The sequence below is a fragment of the Amorphotheca resinae genome (assembly GCF_003019875.1).
Source record: "Amorphotheca resinae ATCC 22711 unplaced genomic scaffold M430scaffold_7, whole genome shotgun sequence".
Lineage (NCBI taxonomy): Eukaryota > Fungi > Ascomycota > Leotiomycetes > Helotiales > Amorphothecaceae > Amorphotheca > Amorphotheca resinae.
Window position 1 is genome coordinate 360,438 of NW_020194477.1, and position 18,962 is coordinate 379,399.

The 18,962-nt window shown below is 49.7% G+C and overlaps 10 protein-coding genes across 10 annotated transcripts; 7 read left to right on the forward strand and 3 right to left on the reverse strand.

Annotated features, from left to right (window-relative positions):
- Window positions 1-1,151: 1,151 nt before the first annotated feature.
- On the forward strand, window positions 1,152-4,158 carry M430DRAFT_35330 (hypothetical protein). Its single transcript, XM_024866721.1, has 2 exons — window positions 1,152-2,898; window positions 2,949-4,158. The coding sequence occupies exons 1-2, from the start codon at window positions 1,586-1,588 to the stop codon at window positions 3,919-3,921; spliced, it is 2,286 nt and encodes a 761-aa protein (XP_024720109.1). The 5' UTR covers window positions 1,152-1,585; the 3' UTR covers window positions 3,922-4,158.
- A 1,038-nt stretch (window positions 4,159-5,196) lies between these two features.
- M430DRAFT_19582 (hypothetical protein) lies at window positions 5,197-6,572 on the forward strand (the record flags this gene model as incomplete). The annotated part of the gene is made up of 3 exons (XM_024864108.1): window positions 5,197-5,260; window positions 5,310-6,483; window positions 6,539-6,572. The coding sequence occupies 3 exons, from the start codon at window positions 5,197-5,199 to the stop codon at window positions 6,570-6,572; spliced, it is 1,272 nt and encodes a 423-aa protein (XP_024720110.1).
- A 489-nt stretch (window positions 6,573-7,061) lies between these two features.
- On the forward strand, window positions 7,062-9,812 carry M430DRAFT_19583 (hypothetical protein; the record flags this gene model as incomplete). The annotated part of the gene is made up of 3 exons (XM_024864109.1): window positions 7,062-7,354; window positions 7,454-7,935; window positions 7,996-9,812. 3 exons carry the CDS (start codon window positions 7,062-7,064, stop codon window positions 9,810-9,812), a joined length of 2,592 nt encoding a protein of 863 aa, XP_024720111.1.
- On the forward strand, window positions 9,803-10,110 carry M430DRAFT_35333 (hypothetical protein). Its single transcript, XM_024866722.1, has one exon. The coding sequence runs from the start codon at window positions 9,856-9,858 to the stop codon at window positions 10,036-10,038; it is 183 nt and encodes a 60-aa protein (XP_024720112.1). The 5' UTR covers window positions 9,803-9,855; the 3' UTR covers window positions 10,039-10,110.
- A 264-nt stretch (window positions 10,111-10,374) lies between these two features.
- On the reverse strand, window positions 10,375-11,961 carry M430DRAFT_66961 (hypothetical protein). Its single transcript, XM_024869259.1, has 4 exons — window positions 11,909-11,961; window positions 11,595-11,841; window positions 11,451-11,533; window positions 10,375-11,386 (listed from the first exon to the last, which is right to left on the reverse strand). Exons 1-4 carry the CDS (start codon window positions 11,916-11,918, stop codon window positions 10,668-10,670), a joined length of 1,059 nt encoding a protein of 352 aa, XP_024720113.1. The 5' UTR covers window positions 11,919-11,961; the 3' UTR covers window positions 10,375-10,667.
- A 136-nt stretch (window positions 11,962-12,097) lies between these two features.
- M430DRAFT_140797 (hypothetical protein) lies at window positions 12,098-13,469 on the forward strand (the record flags this gene model as incomplete). The annotated part of the gene is made up of 3 exons (XM_024862682.1): window positions 12,098-12,376; window positions 12,431-12,756; window positions 12,807-13,469. Exons 1-3 carry the CDS (start codon window positions 12,313-12,315, stop codon window positions 13,467-13,469), a joined length of 1,053 nt encoding a protein of 350 aa, XP_024720114.1. The 5' UTR covers window positions 12,098-12,312.
- An 80-nt stretch (window positions 13,470-13,549) lies between these two features.
- On the reverse strand, window positions 13,550-14,096 carry M430DRAFT_81541 (hypothetical protein; the record flags this gene model as incomplete). The annotated part of the gene is made up of 2 exons (XM_024869598.1): window positions 13,550-13,830; window positions 13,883-14,096. Coding segments are annotated over 2 exons (495 nt in total), but the record flags the coding sequence as incomplete, so codon positions are not given.
- Window positions 14,097-14,264: 168 nt separating this feature from the next.
- Window positions 14,265-16,403, forward strand: M430DRAFT_19587 (hypothetical protein; the record flags this gene model as incomplete). The annotated part of the gene is made up of 3 exons (XM_024864110.1): window positions 14,265-14,534; window positions 14,587-14,665; window positions 14,716-16,403. 3 exons carry the CDS (start codon window positions 14,265-14,267, stop codon window positions 16,401-16,403), a joined length of 2,037 nt encoding a protein of 678 aa, XP_024720116.1.
- A 576-nt stretch (window positions 16,404-16,979) lies between these two features.
- Window positions 16,980-17,782, reverse strand: M430DRAFT_28373 (hypothetical protein; the record flags this gene model as incomplete). The annotated part of the gene is made up of 5 exons (XM_024865779.1): window positions 16,980-17,082; window positions 17,136-17,444; window positions 17,496-17,587; window positions 17,641-17,675; window positions 17,725-17,782. 5 exons carry the CDS (start codon window positions 17,780-17,782, stop codon window positions 16,980-16,982), a joined length of 597 nt encoding a protein of 198 aa, XP_024720117.1.
- Window positions 17,783-18,034: 252 nt separating this feature from the next.
- M430DRAFT_19589 (hypothetical protein) lies at window positions 18,035-18,509 on the forward strand (the record flags this gene model as incomplete). Its single annotated transcript, XM_024864111.1, has 3 exons — window positions 18,035-18,081; window positions 18,144-18,291; window positions 18,357-18,509. The coding sequence occupies 3 exons, from the start codon at window positions 18,035-18,037 to the stop codon at window positions 18,507-18,509; spliced, it is 348 nt and encodes a 115-aa protein (XP_024720118.1).
- Window positions 18,510-18,962: the final 453 nt, after the last annotated feature.

Genomic DNA, 18,962 nt, shown 5'->3' on the forward strand with positions numbered 1-18,962 from the left:
GCTACTCCTTTGCACATGTGCATTTCTCATGTTGATATTCCATATCTCTGTCTCCTTAACAGGATACATATATCCCTCTCCTTACTTTGTACTTGCTGGGGAAATGGGTGCAGGCTACTTGGCTTACGTCAATGGCTGTGGATGTAGGCCTATCTCACCGGCAACCAAGGAGAGCTGTTGTTTACTATCTAAGTATGTACCTGGTCTTGCGATCTAGTGGGGCTTACGAGTTTAAAAGGAGGGGTGGGGTGCGGGGTATAAAGCAGCCACCAGCATGGTGATATTAGCAGGCCTTGAAGTTTTAAATACTAACAGTCGACTCAGACGCTCGAGACATTCAATGCAGAAATATATCGCCCGAGATAACTGATCATTCCAGACCTTTTAACGCGGAGTTCTTGATATTCTCTACCTCTATGTGTACAATCTAAAAGCAATGAAAAACTTCAAGCTTGGTTTAAGAACTTTAAGACACCAAATACCTCAGGCATAAGACATCTACGGAGTATATAGGCTATATCTCTATCTTATCCTGTGGCAGATCTCAAAAGCTCAGGGTCCTGCAGGGATCCGGACCTAGGTACGATGGAGATGGGTTCAGATGTTTGAGACATGGGGGAGGCGAGGGGGGATGCTTGAGGAATCCCTGCCAGGTAAGTCATGTAAGGGCTTATCAGATCGTGGCTAAAGATATCCATCCGTATGTGGACTTGATGTTGTTTCTATAGAGGGGGAGTATAGAAATAGGGTATTTGATTGCTTTCTTCTAGGATGTACTCCGTAGTGGTGCTAAGCTTGGTTTCCTTTTTTGGGTTGGGGGGGGGGAGGGGGTCGGAGACAGAGGATATCGAAGGGGTTGAAGCTGTGTAAGTCCAACTGGCTATAGCCTGAAGGCCATGAGTTTCAAGAGAGCTTAAGATAGGTATGTAAACATCCGACGAATGCAGTAAACAGGCGCAAAATATCGAAACTTCAAAGTAATTATCCAAACCATCACGTGATCAACAGTCCCTGTCCGCCGTGTCGTGTCTCGAAATGTCCTCGACGCGACTGCCATCTTCCACTTTGGGCGTCTTTTCGATTACAAAAATCCCATGAACTAACCATCATGCCGCGTATCGGGAAACGCCCCTCTGAGTCGATTGACCTCACCAGCGGCTCGCCACCACCGGTGCGCAAGCAGATACGCGTCAACGATTCCAACTCGCCTCTAACCTCCCAAGCCACATCGAGTCAGTCCTTCAATTCACGTGACTCATGGGGTATCGACAACGAGGAGAACGATATCATTGATCTCAGTCAAGATGTAGATGAAGGCTTTGGATGGACTTGCGTTGGTGCTATTGATGGGAAGATAGTTGGCGTCCGATATTACGATGGCTACGCGACTCCTGGAGAGCAAGTCATGGTCAAGAGAGAGCCAGGGAACCCCTACGATTCGAATGCTATCAGAATCAATAACGTTCAGGGCACTCAGATTGGCCATCTTCCTCGCCAGTTAGCGGCCAAGCTGGCACCCTACCTCGTTAGTCGTATCATCTCGCCCCTGACGGATACCGACTAACAGTTGTCGAAGGATTCTAGAATGCTTGTCATTGAAGGTGTTCTCGCGGGCGAGAAAGGTCCCTTCGACTGCCCAATTCTTCTCAAAGTTTTTGGCCCCTCTGAGCCTGTTGCTCGAGCTCAGCTTGAAGCTCGGATGAAAGCGGACAGGTTGCCTCTCAAGAAACAGGGTTATGCAACACCCAAAAAGCCAACCAAGCCGATTCAGCCTTCCTCGAGAAAGAAGTTGGGCTTCCAGAGCTCGCAACCATCAGGCAGTCAGACAAGCAGTCAGGCAGAACCGGAGCCTATGCCGGAATTGTCTATCCAAGACTTCGTCCAGAATAGTGAACGCTTCAGACCCCGCGATGTGCAGGAGATTGTCGAGGCATGGGGGGTTGGTGAAGAGGCCTTGTCCAAAATGCCAATGGCCGATCAGCCTGAGGGTTTAGTCTCGACGCTTCTTCCTTATCAGCGTCAAGGTTTGAAATGGATGTTGGAGAAGGAGAACCCAACTCTCCCAGCCGTAGGATCCAAGGACGTCGTTCAACTCTGGAAAAGATCTGCCCAGCGACAAAATGTATTCCAGAATGTCGCTACCAACTTCAGCACCTCGACTCCACCGAAGCTGGCTAGAGGAGGCATACTTGCTGATGATATGGGACTCGGCAAGACTCTTCAAGTCATCAGTGTCATCCTGCAAGGTGGCCCGGGAACGACTTTGATTATGGCTCCTGTCAGTGTAATGTCTAACTGGGCTCAACAGATCGAGAGACACGTCAAGAAAGAAAATGCTTTGAAGGTCTTGACATATCATGGCAGCAACCGGAAGAGGATGACTCACGAACAATTCTCTGAATATGATGTCGTGATCACGACATACGGTACGTTAAGCACCGAATATTTACCACGAGGTACCGCAACTGCTGCGAAGGTCCCCAGGAAAGATGGTCTTTTCTCCATGAATTGGGCTAGAATCGTTCTCGACGAAGGGCACACCATCCGCAACGCTTCTACGAAATCAGCTGTGGCAGCGTGTAATCTCCTGGCTACATCACGATGGGTACTTACAGGCACTCCAATCGTCAACACGATCAAAGATTTATATTCAATGGTCAAGTTTCTGGGGATAAGTGGTGGTCTCGAACGAGCCGAACTCTTCAATGCCGTTCTTACGAGACCCCTGGCACTAGGCGACCAGAATGCCGAGCTTCTGCTGCAATCAATCATGCGCACTTTCTGCTTGAGGCGAAAGAAGGACATGAGCTTTGTCGACTTGAAATTGCCAGAGCTATCTGAGTTTGTGCACAGAATTCCATTCCGCAAGGATGAGCGGGAGAAATATGATGCTTTAACGCAAGTCCTCTCTCTATCACTTATATATTTCAATTTCTGACCATCTACAGATCCGAAGCAAAGGGCATGGTCAAGGACATTCAGGCAGGAGAAGGTGCGAAGGGCCTTGCTGGTTATCGACACCTCCTCGAGGTTCTTCTTCGACTCCGACAAGTGTGCTGCCACTGGAAGCTCACTGGCTCCCGTGTCACAGATCTTCTCGCCATTTTGGAGAAGGACGAGGTCGTCGCCCTTAACAAGGAGAATATAGCAGCCCTCCAAGTTCTTCTCCAGCTCAGCATTGACAGTCGTGATGAATGCTCCATCTGTCTCGAGGAACTACATAATCCGGTCATAACGGCCTGTAAACATGTCTTCGGCAGAGAATGCATTGAACGGACCATTGAACTGCAACACAAATGTCCCATGTGTCGCGCGGAGCTCATTGATAAGGACTGCCTCGTTCATCCAGCAGTTGAGGAGAAAGCCACCGTAGATGAAGAGATCGACGTGGAGACCAAAAGCAGCAAAACCGAGGCTTTGATGAGTATCCTGAAAGCTAGCCGTCGCGACCCGAAATCCAAAGTTGTGATCTTTTCTCAATGGACGAGCTTCCTCGATATTATCCAGCGTCAACTTGCTGAGGCGGATATGAAGTATGCTCGGATCGATGGAACGATGCCAGCTCATGTTCGAGATGCGAATATGAACGCGCTGGAATCAGATCCAGAAACGAGAATTCTCCTTGCCAGTTTGTCGGTGGCCAGTGTTGGCCTAAACCTCGTTGCAGCGGACACTGTCATCCTAGCCGATTCCTGGTGGGCGCCGGCGATCGAAGACCAAGCTGTCGATCGAGTGCATCGACTTGGTCAGACTAGGCCGTGTACAGTATGGAGACTCGTCATGGAAGATAGTATTGAGGAGCGAGTGCTCGAGATCCAAGCTGAGAAGAGGAAGTTGGTGGGCAAGGCGTTCCAGGAAAAGGCCAAGCGTGGGAAGGAAACGACTACTAGAATGGGTGACATATTGAAGCTGCTGGCTTAATTGGGCATATAGCTGTATTGTATAGAGAGAGGGTTGGACCCAGCTTATGTTGATTGTAATGTATGGAGGCTTTCTGGATGGGACTACAAAAGGTATGGTTGATGGATGGACGCTGTCTTGATTTTCTGACGTCAAAAGAGTTGTATAAATAGTTTCTAGAAGAAGAGCATGAGCTCAAAGACTTCAAGATCTTGGGGTAGAATTATCCACCAAAGGACCTGAATTCCAGCTTGAGTCTGGTTGATTAGACAACACCTTGTTTGTTGTATAATTAGTCCGGTAGCCCAGGAACCTTTGACAGAATGAAAAGAGACGTTACTTAAGGTTAAGCGGGAGTACAGGGGTGACTGCACGTGGTGGTTCGTGAGGAGAAAGGGGTTGCTTGCTGCTTTCAAAGCGCACAAATAATGGTCAAGCGCAAGGGCAAGGCCAGGTGTTATTTATTAGTTGGCTTCGCAGGAACCAGATGGATGATTATTCATTCTCATCCTCATATCAAAATATACATACACTCCAGGGCTGCAGCACATTGTTCCCTGACTGGGCCAGCACAGAAGTGCGTGCATAAGTTCGCAGGTGCATAAGCACAAGTGGCACAAAACCTCCTCCAAGCGGCCCAGCCCCCGGGATAAAGTTACTTTCTGGCATTTCTGCTCTAGCCTCGTGGGTCGTCGCTCGCTCTGCCAAAATATCCTCCTCCTCCTCCTCCTCCGTCCCAAGTCCCAACCCTGGAACCCTTGACTCTCCGAACTGTACTATACTAAGGGATACTATTATTCGATTCGCATCGCATCGCTGCGCATCGCACCGCACCGCACCGCATCTCGTCTGCGCTCCAGTCGTATTATTCATCTTATCGCTCTCCATTCCCGGTGGGGGCCTCAACTTGATCCTGGCGCCGCGTCCGCTGGAAGCTCAGAGCCCAATCGTTTTCGATAACGTTTTGCGCGACCACGAAATCGCGTCTCGTTCTCGTTCCTCTCTCCACCGGTCGAACTTTCCCTCCCTCCATCTACTGTCTCGAGCGCATCGCCGATAATATACCCCCAGGTGAGTCCCCAACGGCTGCGACTGCATCCATCTCGGTGTCCTCGCGACGCGCAAATTATGGCTACTCTTCTGGATCGTTGACGGCTGATTCGAATGCTTTCTCACGACAGTTCGCACGTCGGGCCGCACAGTACCTTGATTTCCGAGGACTTCATACATTCCACCTCGACAGCACCGATTCTCACGTCTCCTTATTCGCCCGCATCGACTGCGAACACAGATACAATGGCTCCCAATCGCCATCTGCCCGCGAAGGTCAATCCTCTGATGACCGAGGAGATCCCAGCATGTAAGACGCGCCACCGCGCCAATTTTCTCCACGTCACTGATAATCATAGATGAGGTTCTCGTCGCCCGCCGACGCCTGGGCCAGACAGACCTCTCCTCCAAGGCTGGTCAAGTCGGAACGTCCAGTGCTACGAAGCCAAAGAATTTGGGTACATTCGACTACGCGCACCTGCGTGCCCCGCTTCCTAAGAACATCGTGTCTGGGATTTTTAAGCCGTCGCCTACGTCGTATTTCCTCATGCGCCGCAGTCGCGATGGATATATCAGTGCTACAGGAATGTTCAAGGCAACTTTCCCATGGGCCGAGGTTGCCGAGGAAGAGATGGAACGCAAGTACATCAAGAGCCTCGAGTCGACAAGCCCGGACGAGACGGCTGGTAATGTATGGATTCCCCCGCAACATGCGCTCGAGCTCGCTGCAGAGTATGGCATCCTCCCCTGGATCCAGGCTCTCCTGGACCATGCGCCTATTGAGGTGAATCCTACGAAGGACGCTACGCCGAAGTCGATATCCCCGCCTCCAAAATTCCTCATGCCACAAGAAACGTTTGCTGCGCCTTCCCCAACCCGTCGCTCACGCCGATCTGCATCGCCAAGCAAAATGGCATCCCCAAGGAAGACAGCTGGAGCAACTCGACCTCGAAGGACCAAGGCAGGCTCAGTAGAGCCCTCTACCAAGGCTGCCACCAAGGACCTAGAGCAGGCTATTGCTGACACTGATGGCTCTGAGGTTGACCTCAAGACGTCTGAGAAGGTGGTAGAGAAGATCGAAGAGACGACAGAAGAGAAGACGGAGGAGAAGCCAGAAGAGAAGAGAGAGGAGGTAGAGGAGAAGACGGAAGAGAAGGCTGAGGAAGCTGTTGCTCGCGTCACTGTTGATACGGATGTCGAAGTCAAGGGTGACGTCGAGACTACTCACACACACGTGGAAGTTGAGATGCCAGCTGGTTTGCCCGAGGCGCCATCGCCAGAGGATACGCAAGCCATGATTGCTAAAGCGAAGGAGATGGTCGCAGAAGCTACAAAGAGCTCGAACGCTGCAGGCCCGAGTAATGTTGTTAGGAAGCGAAAGGCAGAAGAAGTCGAGGAAGACGAGGACGAGGAGAAGGACGAAAGTGCGGACAAAGCCGCCCCAGCAAAGAAAGCCAAGGTAGAATCAGAACTCAAGAAGGAGAAAGTGAAGACGCGGGCTCTGATTGGAATCAGTGCCACTCTAGCAATTGGGTATGCGCATCCGTTTCTGGTCCATATATGTTATTCATGCTGACACCAACACTAGTGCTGCCATCCAATACGCGTTTACCATAATTTGAGCTGGCTAGGTTGTTCAAACTGGGCGCAGTTTCTATTTGTACACTCGTTTTGCTCTTTCGGCGTTATTCATGAGTATCTGGCTAAGTTCTCGCTCTATTGAGAGATGCCAAATTCTTGCTGGATACCCTGTCTGGATTGACACAGTTTCAAGTATATATGACAAGCCTCATTGTACTTGAGAAAAGGGACTATTTCCTAATTCTCACGGGGTGGATTGATAAGAAGTTTTAATCGAAAGAATGATAAAGCACACCAACCTCCAATATTCCATTTCATTTCATTTTGTCCCCATTTAAAATCTCTTTTGGTCTTCAATGTCAAGGGGAAATTTGGAGATTGAGGTATTTGATCATGTGATTGAAATACCGTTGATGTTGCCCCTGCCCTTCCTGTTGAGCCTCTACGGACCTAGCCTCTTTGGGACGATACTTCATCACAGCAAGGGACGATGTGTTTTTCTTAATGGGACCCCAGTGTATTATGCCTCAATGGATCTCCATCCAATGTTTATCATGGATCCAGAGAGGTCTAGGAAGAAGCAGAGGAGGCATCCAAAGCCCGTTCCACCCAATGTGTCAGTTGAAGCAATCAAGCGTTCTTTGAAGACGACTCCCAGCCCCCGACGATTCAGAGAACAGCGTCTGCGCCGTCTTCAAGAGAGACTGCAGCAGCGCGAGCAGGCTCCTTGCCAGGCCCCAGAAACGAACGTCAGCCTGGCATTACAGGGAATGGATTCGGCAATCAACCAGGGTCAAGAGGACGAGGGTGTGAGTATTCAGCAGTGAGTTGCCGCGCTACTATTACTCATCTGCTGCTCCTTAGGGTGGACGGTTGTCTTCTTTTATAATAACTCTCAATGCTAACCCGAACATCACTACAGAGATGATGAAGAGGAGCAACTAGATGAGCTGGACCTGGAGGTTTTGCATATGGGCCGGAATGCGGACTACGTGCTAGCAGACGGCGAATCTCTCGTCCGGAATGACACTCCTTCTTGGGGTTCCAAACTTACCCTAGAATCGCCAAACAGAGATTCACCGGATCCAGATGAACTTAGATATCAGGAAGATGGTGCTGACCCTGAGGATTATGAGGAGCCGTTGTCAAAAAGGCGGCGATGCTATGGTCGAAAGAATCATAACGCGAACGTTCGCCGGATCTCTCTTCAAGGACTGGACGGCCGGAGAGGCTCGAAACATGGGGAAATGCCTGATGATGCACAGAGTGATAGCTCGCAGAGGAGGATAGGACATGCAAACCCGAAACCACGAAAGAAGAAAAAGCAGTCTCGAAGGCTTCCTGTTGATGAGCTAGCATTGGTCTCGGAGAGAATAAATGCTCCAGACTTGGAGGTTGATGATGGTCAGTCCCCTATATACACTCCATACTGAAATGTATACTCATATTCTCCTTTTATTTAAGATGAAGCTAGAGATCTATCGCAGGATCCAATTTCTCAGTTATCTTCTGACAATAGAAGTCCCAAACGCCGGAAACCCACCTCTAAACAGCACACAAAAGTTCGCAGGCGCAGAACCTTTAGCGATATTGATATCTTGGATTTTCGTCTGCCAAAGCCTCGGGATCTATCCCCACGATCTCGATATCGCCTTCAGCGAAGCCCGACATACTCTGACGGTTTTGAAGGCAAGGAAGCAGACCCAATTGGGAAGCCGATGCTGGTTCCGCAAAAGCGCCGGCCGCAAGAGAAGTTCAATATCATCACGGTCCGGATGGATGAGTTGACATTAGTGGCCGAAAAGCATTTTGGGGGAGATACGCAAGGGTTGAAGCATCTGTCTCGCAATCGACATCCTCTGCGACGCAATATCAAAAGACGGCCTGTAGTTCTAGAAGACAATGAGAATGGGGTAGGTGGAAATGATACCATGTTTTCTGGTCCTCAACCTGAGGAGAAAGCTCGGCATAGTCTGGAGCATACGAGGGGGCTGCTGCCACGGAGCGAGAATTCGAACCTTCAGATCCCTAGAACCCCGACACTCCCTCTCAAGCGCAAGCAGTCGCTCAACCGGAAGGTAACATTCAGCGAGGAAGTGGACGTGCATCAACTCTCGACCATGGATACGACGCAGACAGAAACGAGGGATTTGTCTAGATGCAATGGGCACCGTAAAAGTGAGGGCTCACAGCAAACGAACAGGACAGCGCCCGAGATGCAGTCTCCTAAGTTGCCTAAATGGGATGAACTTTCTGTACTGCAACAACTATCGATGGTCTCTGTACAAAGAAGAATAGATTCAAGTGACAGTGATGATAGCGATCATAGTGAGTTCTGTACGGACGAGGAAGAAAGTTCAGACGAAGCTTCGGAAGGTGAAGAAGAGAAACAGGATGGAGTTGACATCCTTCCAGATATAGATTCTGGTGAAGACGATGATGCTAAACTGGAAGATAATATGGACCATCGTGAAATTGAGCTCAAGTTGGAGAAGGAAATCCCGGATAGCATGGATGCTGAAATTAACAAGACACTGCGCTGTATGCACGAGCGTCAACCTTCTTCGGGAAATGATTATAGGAATTGGAAAACTCAACAACTCGAGAGACCCGGTAGCATTCGGTACCAACATAACCCTAATATCCCCAGAACAGCGACCAGAAAATCGAGCTTGCTGGTTGATGCAGAGACCCCGACAACCGGCGCTGTTGAAAGGCCTCCACAACATACCCCGCAAAGAGTTTACCAAGAAAGACAAATCTCTACGGAAAACCAACAAGCAAAAGATTCATGGAGACCCCGAAAACCTAGGACTAGTAACATTGCCATGGAGGTAGATGATGAGATAGTCGATAGCCCAGAAATACCCACCCCCAGCAACAAAACTCTGAGAAGGGGTAGCTACGCAAGACGTCTTTCATCAAGTGCGAGCCAGGCATTGACCTTGGTCAAATCGAGGCCCACGACCCCGGAGGGCGAATTACAACCATCGTTGTCGTATGATTCTCAAGGTTCGATTGAGCTTGGAGACCCACAAAGAATGTTCAGAGGATCTCCGGAGCCATGCATCCCCGAGACCCAGATGGAAGAGGAACCAGAGGAGTCTGTAATGAAGCATCCATCCTTGCGCTACTTTACACCAGAAAGCAGTTACTTCTCTCGGGCATCTCAGCAGCTAGAAGAGCCAACACAAAGGTCCAACCTTGTTCGTCTGAAGTCCATGCCGGAGCATGCACACGCGGCAAGACGAACAGAACGAGTTGTTGGCTTGCGGTATTAAGAGGTCTGAAGTATTCCGGCACACTGTGTCGCCTGGGGGATCTATGCTTCAATTTCTGACCTTTTCGAAATCGACTCCCCGTCAAGAAAAGAGTCTGCAAGTGTTGACTCGACAAGCTAGTATCGGCCTAGGCACAATCCCAAGCAGCAGTGTCAGACGCAGAATGGTATCTTTGCCGTTCAATCCACCATTCAAGAGGCAGCAGTATGGAGGAACTGATAGATAGTATCCTGGGGTGAATTTGCTATTTGTTGTTCGAAGATTTCACCGAGTATCAGTATTTGTGGCTAGATAGGGGTAAGATATATACGCTTTACTAGGAGAATAGCGGTGTTTGCTAGGATTATGATAGTAACATCAGGCAGCTTGGTTCTCTTTAGAAGCCCCTACATATATTTAGCTGAAAAGATTTATTCACCTTATGTCTCTCCATTTTGACTACTCTTTCCTTGAAGACTTTCCAACACTTCCGCTGCATTTTCAGGGAAAGAAAGTAGAAGAAAAGAATACCTATACGGACAGCCACACACACGTTGTTGGATATCCATCCGAACTTTGCGTGCGCCAGCAGCTCTGTATAATGAGGTATGTACTGTATGAGCTATAACATACATACATAGCCACGCCAAATGCAGCAGCGAAAAAATGGCACTGCCTGGCAAGACTTCAATTACCAAATTTTGGTTGATATCGTGGATTAAATATCGTGGTCAGAGCGAGACTCTTTCTTACTCGTTCTGTATCCATGCCATGTTTTTTTTCGTCATACTCATACACATAAAAACGCCTTGCTAAAGGGACCTACCTACTCACTGAACCCATGCATGCACCATCCCATTCCATCCCATCCAAAGATCACTTCGCGCCCTTGCCCTTGGCCTCCGTCTCCGAGAGCTCGCGGATATACACTTTAGTTGCACCCTCACCGCTGTAATCCTCCTGGCCCGTCTCGAAGCCCGGGCAGATACCCACAGCCAGATACTTGCCATCGCAGGAGAAAGCGAGCGCGGCGACGCTCGCGGGGTATTTCTGATACTGGCGGATGCGGCGCTTGGCGACGGCGTCCCACAGGGCGACGACGCCGTCCCCGCCGCCCGACGCGAAGGTGCCGAACGTCGGGTGGAAGGCGAGCGCGTTGACCGGGTACACGATATCCGTGCCCTCGTTCTCCGGGTCGGGCTGCCGGTGGCATTTGAAGGCGTATTTGCGCGCCTGCGAGTCGCTGGATGGGTCGAACCACTCGACGGCTACGCGCCCTTCGATACTGCTCGTGGCGTAGCCGTCGTCGTTCGGCATGCATGCCACGGCCCGCGTCATGAATTTTAGGGACGATTCGCGTTGCTGCCACGGCTTGAGCTCGGCGGCTGTCCCGTTGGCTTGGGATGCGAGCATCATCGTGCTTTGGAGTTGGTAGATGTAGAGCAGGCGTGCGGACATGGCTACCACGAGCTTGGAGGCGGTTATTGAGAGCGAGTGGGGTTTCTGGGGGAGTGGGATGGTCGTCGGTTCTTTTTCAGGGTTGCTGAGATAATGGAAATGGAGCGTCGAGTCCCATGATGCTGATACTAGCAGTGCTAGAACGGAGGGTTAGCAAGGTTGTATATACCACTGGACCAGGCAGGTGTCCTCGGGACTGACAATGCTCTTTGCTGTACACCACCGACTTGACTGGAGCGGTATGCGTGCTCAAAACTGTCTGCTCGCCCGTCTCGAGATTTATCCTGAAAACCGGTTCGTCAGTTCCGGGCTAACACAAAAGGGTCTCTGTTAATTCCTCCCTACCTCTTGACCTGCCAATCCATCCCGGCGCTGAAGGCCTCGTTGTCGTCCGCCCCGAAGCATACATCGAGGACCGGCGCGCGATGTTCATACTTCTCGATCAGCCTTCCGCCCGCCTCTTCTCCATGTGTTTCATACAAGTAAACATGTTTATCCCAAGAAGACACCAGTAGTCTCGTTGGAGAATTGGGCGCGAATTGGAGGGAAGAAACCGCGTCGGTGGGTGGGTTCGATAGCTCGAATTGGATTGCTGTGCAACTGTCAGCTTTTTTGATACTTGAAATAACAATTCTCAACAACTGAGATTAAATACATACCTGGAGCCATTTTAGAGCGCTCAAAGGAAAGATTAAGGATGTGTGAGAAGTTGGGATGGTTTGGAGACAATGTTGTTCCTCGACCAGACATTCATGCGAAATTATTCTGCCGCGACTACACCGCCTTCGCCGGCCGAAAAAGATATCGAAGCTCGTAGAGCTCGAATGCACTCGTACGTGCCTTAAGACCCATTTTACCGATTCAAAACAAGATACGAGAACTTTTACAGCGGTCTATTCATACACTCTCGAATCTGACTATAGCTTCTAAGTACGAGGACAAGATCAGAAGTGTCTAGAGCAGCGACCTGCTTCGATCATTACAACACCCCGCTTCCCCGCCATAGCCTGCCTGGTCGATTTGGAAAACAACGAGTCCGTGTTAGGGATCTCTGATCGCTGCAATGCCATTCGCGCAGCTTGTGCTAGGTAGTCCAGGTGCTGGCAAAAGCACATACTGCAATGGAAGTATGATGTTTGAAGTCTCCCCTTATCGAAGATGATAACTTACACTATCTTCAGTGCATCAGTTCATGTCAGCCATAGGACGGAAATGCTCCGTGGTGAACCTCGACCCTGCAAATGATCGTACAACCTACCCATGCGCATTAGACGTTCGAGACCTCATAAAGCTAGAAGAGATTATGGATGAGGATAACCTTGGTCCAAACGGCGGCGTGCTATACGCTCTCGAAGAACTGGAAGAGAATATCGAATGGCTGGAACAGGGACTGAGTGAACTGGGCGAAGACTATGTACTATTTGATTGTCCTGGTCAAGTCGAGCTCTACACACATCACTCGTCATTGCGGAACATCTTCTTCAAAATACAGAAAATGGGCTACAGAGTGCGCTTCCTTCCACCTTGTAAGGTCGCTTTGGCTAACTCTTCACATAGCTTGTAGTTATGCATCTGTCCGATTCATATTGCCTCACGCTCCCCTCCCTCTACATCTCCAATCTAATCCTTTCTCTGCGCGCTATGCTGCAGATGGACCTCCCACATCTCAACGTCTTGACAAAGATCGACAAACTTTCTCAATACGGTCCCTTGCCCTTCAATCTTGATTTCTATACCGAAGTCCACGATCTCTCATACCTACTCCCACACCTACGAGACGAATCTCCGGTAATCAGCGCTAAATTCGAAGGCCTAAATGCGGCAATTGTCGACCTTGTGGAAGGTTTTGGGTTGGTAGGATTCGAAACTTTAGCGGTGGAAGACAAAAGGAGTATGATGCATTTACTCCAAGTCATAGACCGAGCCGGTGGTTACGCATTCGGTGGCGCTGAAGGAGCAAACGATACCGTTTGGCAAGTCGCGATGCGGGAGGGAGTGACAACTATGGATATAAAGGACGTTCAAGAAAGGTGGCTTGACGCGAAGGACGAGTATGACGAGCAGGAGAGAAAGGAGTGGGCAGAGCAGGCCAAGATTCGAGATGAAGCCGAGAAGGCGAAGGAGGCTGAGCTTGCCGGGGATGACGACGATGACGATCTGGAAAGCATGCCGTTGCCTGCTGGTGGGAGTGGTATAAAGATTGTTAGAAAGAATCAATGATACCCTCATCAATCTCCATCACTGAGTTCATCCTCTTCCTCGGTATCACTTCTATCCGCCATTTCAATATCCTTCGTAGAATCTGGTTGATCCGGTCCCTTGCCGAATATGCTGTCGAGTGTTGCATCGCCTTGTTCACCCGTCTCTTGTTGCGCTTTCAATATCATTTCCCTAGCCTTGCGAATGAGTTCTTGCTGTGCCTTTCTCATTGTGCCGCTGACTCGAACAACCCGGAAAACACAGTCCCTGCCATTCTGGACTGGCACACTGTTCATGAGCGTTAGTGCAGTCCATGCAATCCTGTAATGATCGCGTGAGACCCGGAGAATGAAGGTCGAGGTCGCAGGCGACAAATATTTAACTGAAGTTTACTTAGCATGTCAACTACTTGAATACCTAGAGACTGGACTTACTAGCAAGGCTATCCGCAATAGCACCAGAGCCATAATCCCCGAATATATTCGCAACTTCTGCCTTCAACCCTCTTAACAGGGCTTGTGCTGTGAGGCCGCCCGTCGTTGGCTGGTTGAAAAGCACCACATCTGGGATCTTAGAATTCGTGGTTGCATTATCCAAACCAGGATATAGGATATCGACCAGCAAGTAGCGGTTCTTAATGCGAACCATGGCCCCTACGAGATCTCGAGGTTCAACGAAGATTTTCGGGACGAGAGTTTGGGGACGCGCTTGTCAGAAAAAGAAAAGAACGGGACGGGAAGACGCGACGGCTCGGAGACGAGAGATGACGTTGACTTGGCGATAGCGGCACGACTGGATAAACCTCAAGCAGACAACATGTCAGCCCCAACTTTGAAAGCTGCAATTCTCGTAGTGTCAACGACTGCTTCGAGAGATCCGTCGACGGACTCTTCGGGCGGGCTCTTGAAGGATGTGTTTGAAAAGGAGGGAGGAGACAAATGGGAGGTGGTAGATACCAAGATCGTGAGCGATGAGGTTTTGGATATTCAGCGGAGTATCATGGGCTGGACCGATGGAGATAGCCCGCTGAATGTTATAATTACTACCGGAGGTACGGGATTTGCAACCAAGGATATTACTCCTGAGGTATGTGACTCTGAGCTACTAATTTATGGGGAAACACACTCAGGTGTTGCAGGCTGTCACTCCTCTCTTACACAAGCAAGCGCCAGGTCTTGTACATGGCATGCTTGCTGCCTCATTGGAGGTCACGCCGTGTATGTTTGACAGACATCTATTTCCATTTGCAATCAGCTGACTTTATAAGTTGCCCTCATGTCACGGCCTGTAGCTGGAGTTCGTAGGAATACTATAATTCTTACACTCCCCGGCTCTCCCAAAGGAGCAAAGGAGAATCTTCAATCCGTTATAAAGCTACTTCCTCATGCATGCCTGCAAGCATCTGGAGCAGACTCCAGGTCACTTCATGCAGGAGGTGTCAAGAAACTGGAAAAGGACTCAGGACTAAGCTCCGGATCAGGTCATCAATCACATTCACACAGTCACGATCATTCTCACGGACACTCTCATGGTCATGGTCATGGTCACAGTCATGGGCATGCAATGCCGGTGCGGCATACGGCACCAAGTGAGAATCCTCGATCAAATGATCCCACTCTCGGACCGACACGGCGCAATCGATCGTCCCCCTATCCGATGTTATCAGTTGAAGATGCCCTCAAGCTTGTGGAACGCCATACACCACAGCCGCGTGTAGTAAAGGCAAAGGTTGACGGGAACTTGGTAGGCTCTGTCCTTGCTGAAGATGTCACGGCCACAGAGGCTGTTCCAGCGTACCGTGCGAGTATTGTAGATGGCTATGCGGTGATTGCACCAGAAGATGGCTCTTCGAGTAAAGGAGTATTTCCGGTAGCGTCCATCTCCCATGCGGCGCCGGGCGAGATCCCCCCTTTGAAAGCAGGACAGATTGCTCGCGTTACTACCGGCGCTCCTCTGCCGCCGGGCGCTACGTCCGTGGTCATGGTTGAAGATACAGTGTTGAAGACGATGACTGAAGATGGCAAGGAGGAAAAGGACGTCGAAATCCTGGCAGAAGGCGTTAAGCCCGGGGAGAATATTCGAGAAATCGGGAGCGATATCAAGATCGGCGAGGTTATTCTTCGGAAAGGAGAAGAAATATCTGCTACTGGCGGTGAATTAGGCTTGCTAGCATCTGTTGGTAAAGCAGAAGTTACGGTCTATAAAAAACCAGTTGTTGGGGTATTATCAACTGGCGATGAGATTGTGCAACACAATAGGCCTGGATCTTTACGTCTGGGAGAAGTCCGAGATTGTAATAGACCTACGCTTATGTCTGCTGTTCGTGGCTGCGGATTTGAAGCAGTTGATTTTGGCATTGCACGAGACAAGCCAGGAGACCTGGAACAGAACTTACGGGATGCACTACGTGAAGTTGATGTTATCATCACTTCAGGTGGCGTGTCAATGGGCGAGTTGGACCTCCTGAAACCAACAATTGAGCGATCTTTGGGCGGGACAATCCATTTCGGACGTGTTTCCATGAAGCCGGGCAAGCCAACAACATTCGCAACCGTTCCAGTTAAAGACAATGCGGGGGAGAGGGCCTCGAAGGTTATATTTTCATTGCCCGGGAATCCAGTGTCGGCTGTAGTCACGTTCCACCTCTTCGTATTGCCGTCTCTGCATTACGCTTCCGGAGTCTCTCCTGCAGGGCTGCCCAAAATACTGGTGACTTTGGCGCATGACTTCCGTCCTGACCCGCAAAGAGATGACTATCACCGCGCAATAGTCACTCTTGGTAAAGATGGCTTGATATATGCTAGCAGCACTGGCGGTCAGAGGAGCTCGAGGGTTGGAAGCTTGAAGAGTGCGAATGCTTTGTTACGCTTACCGGCCGGGAAAGAAACTCTGAGCAAGGGATCCAAAGTTGAAGCGTTGTTGATGGGCAAATTAGGCAGCGACCTTGCTCTGTAGTTTTCTAGCATTTAATAAGTGAGGTTCTAATGATTATGAACTGTTAACCATCCACTTTCTTGCAGTAATTCCAAGAATCTGCAAACTGTGAGCAGCAGTCATCACATATCCTAATAATGAACCGGGTTTGGCGAATTCAGGGATGTATGACAACCACAACTGAGCCTTCCTGTACGGCTACAATAACACCATCCAGCTGATTTCCCAATTGACTTGGAAGACTTTAGCTGCCAGTTTCTACTAGAATGGATTGTACCGGAGCTATTGGGGCTTGGCTCCGGATTCTGGATTACTTATCTGCTTGGTTTGAACTTGAATATGGGATGAAATAGCGCCTGGTCTGAACCTTATAACTTCCATGGAAAACTGAATATTGAGGGTCTTTTTGATTGTTGATATGATACATGATACGTGCGTCTGGCACCACTATGCCATTTAATGCAATGCTCCCAAAACCTAACCTAAGCTTCCGCATCGACCTGAACGCCTGGATCGGCTTCCTCGTGCATGTGTATGCACTACTACGTGGCACATTGGGCCTATAAAATCTGAAGTCTTGATACCCCACAATCTCACTTACTGGAAGTCATTAGCCTTCCCAGCTACCAATAAGCCAATGATAAGCCCGAAGAGTCCAAGGACTGAACTGAAAATTTCAATGACCAGAATCTTGACAAACCTGCCATACCTATTAGTTGCGTGCCTCCACTGCTTAGAAATGAAAATACTCACAAACTTGCATCTGCAGCATCGGCCAAAGCAGCACCACTTCCATTGATACCCACGGATACACCACAGACCAAATTACACAGCCCCACGGTTAAGCCTGCCCAGAACAACGCGTACCCGGTGTAATAATTGCTCGCAGTGTATGCCGGGTCATCACTCATGACACCAACTTTCGCAGAGAATACAATCGACATGATGACACCGTAGATGGCAACTACTTCGCAAAAGATGATGGAGATTAGGTTCTTCGTTCGGATGCGTGGAGCTTTGACTCCTCCACCGAGGATTGAGGATCCTGTTATAAAGATACCCCTATTTGCACATCAGCCGTGAGGTCCGAAATAAACAGGAGGCCGTTCGTACCATGCTGCTCCAACGACTGATAATCCTATGCACAAGCCGATACCCAAATCTGCCCACGCGTATGGTGATACATCCTCAAGGAATTGTCCAACCTGTGTATCACGTCAATTCGATTCCTCCTATGGTTTCAATCTGTCGAACGTACATTGAAAGCTTCGCCATCGCCGGTGAAGAGCATATCTAACAGATGTCAGTTCCAGGCAAAGTAGCAGAAACATTTCGACCTTACAAGCTCCAATCACCGCCAGCGCCGTTGTCGCGCCACCAAGGCCATAGCGGAGACTCATATTGCCAAAACAATTGAACGCAGGTCACTGAGCCGAAGGTGAGTGGTTGCTGCGATGGAAGCTATCGTTCATTGAATTGAGCTTCAATCGTCGGGTTCAAGCGAGACGTCCCCAGCAGGTAGGCTACCGTACGAAGCTAGCGTTCCTTTGCGGCTTAAACCACCATGCTGAGTCATCTACAGGCGTATCGACTTATCAAATCGACAAACAGACATTGTCTCATACAACGTCGTTTCCCCACGCATAGTCACCATGGCGACGACCGGACAGTCCTTTTACGAGCTCTATCGCCGTAGCAGGTACTGTGCCTTTGCTCTATATGCGCTCTTGCCATCCGAATACTGACTGTACTGTGCTCTAGCATCGGCATGGCTCTGACGGACACCCTCGACGACCTGATCAGCGAGCGTCGTATCGAGCCCCAGCTTGCGATGAAGATCCTTGCGAACTTTGATCGCAGCATTACAGAAGTACTAGCGGACAAGGTGAAGGCGAGGTTGACGTTCAAGGTACATCACACAAGGCCGAAGCAAGGGGAGAGATAGGACAACGGGCTAACGTGATATCTTCGAAGGGTCATCTCGATACCTACCGCTTTTGCGACGAGGTTTGGACCTTTCTTATCAAAGACGTTACATTCAAGATGGACAACTCTAGCCAAACGGTGGTGGCGGATAAAGTCAAGATCGTGAGCTGCAACAGCAAGAGGCCGGGCGACCCTCAATGATGTGTGCCACCTTCTGCTGCTCTGCGCACTGTGTGCAAATGCTTAGCTATTTTGAGACGGACTCTTACTTCGAAAGCGCATATTTAGGGTGCGGGTGCAATACAGGGTCTGAGGCTCCGCGAAATGCGGTTACGTATTGAGGTTACGGCTGGATGTTTTACGATGCATTGGGGTTGGAGAGGGGAGTGATAGGCGTTGGTGAGATTCGCGGGCGTTCATAAATTGCGGGGATTGATCAGAGGCATCTTCATCCTTAAGGCACAAAAGACCGAGTAACGTATGAAGACTGCAATATCACATACGTTGTCTCATACGCACGGCTTACTTGATGATTCGGCAGGGTGAAATAACTCTGTTGAAAATCGCTACAAAGCATAGGTGATTATTTGCAAATCAACCACCAGATTAACTGGAGATGACTGCAAAACAGGTAACTTATAGGTTGTCTCCCGA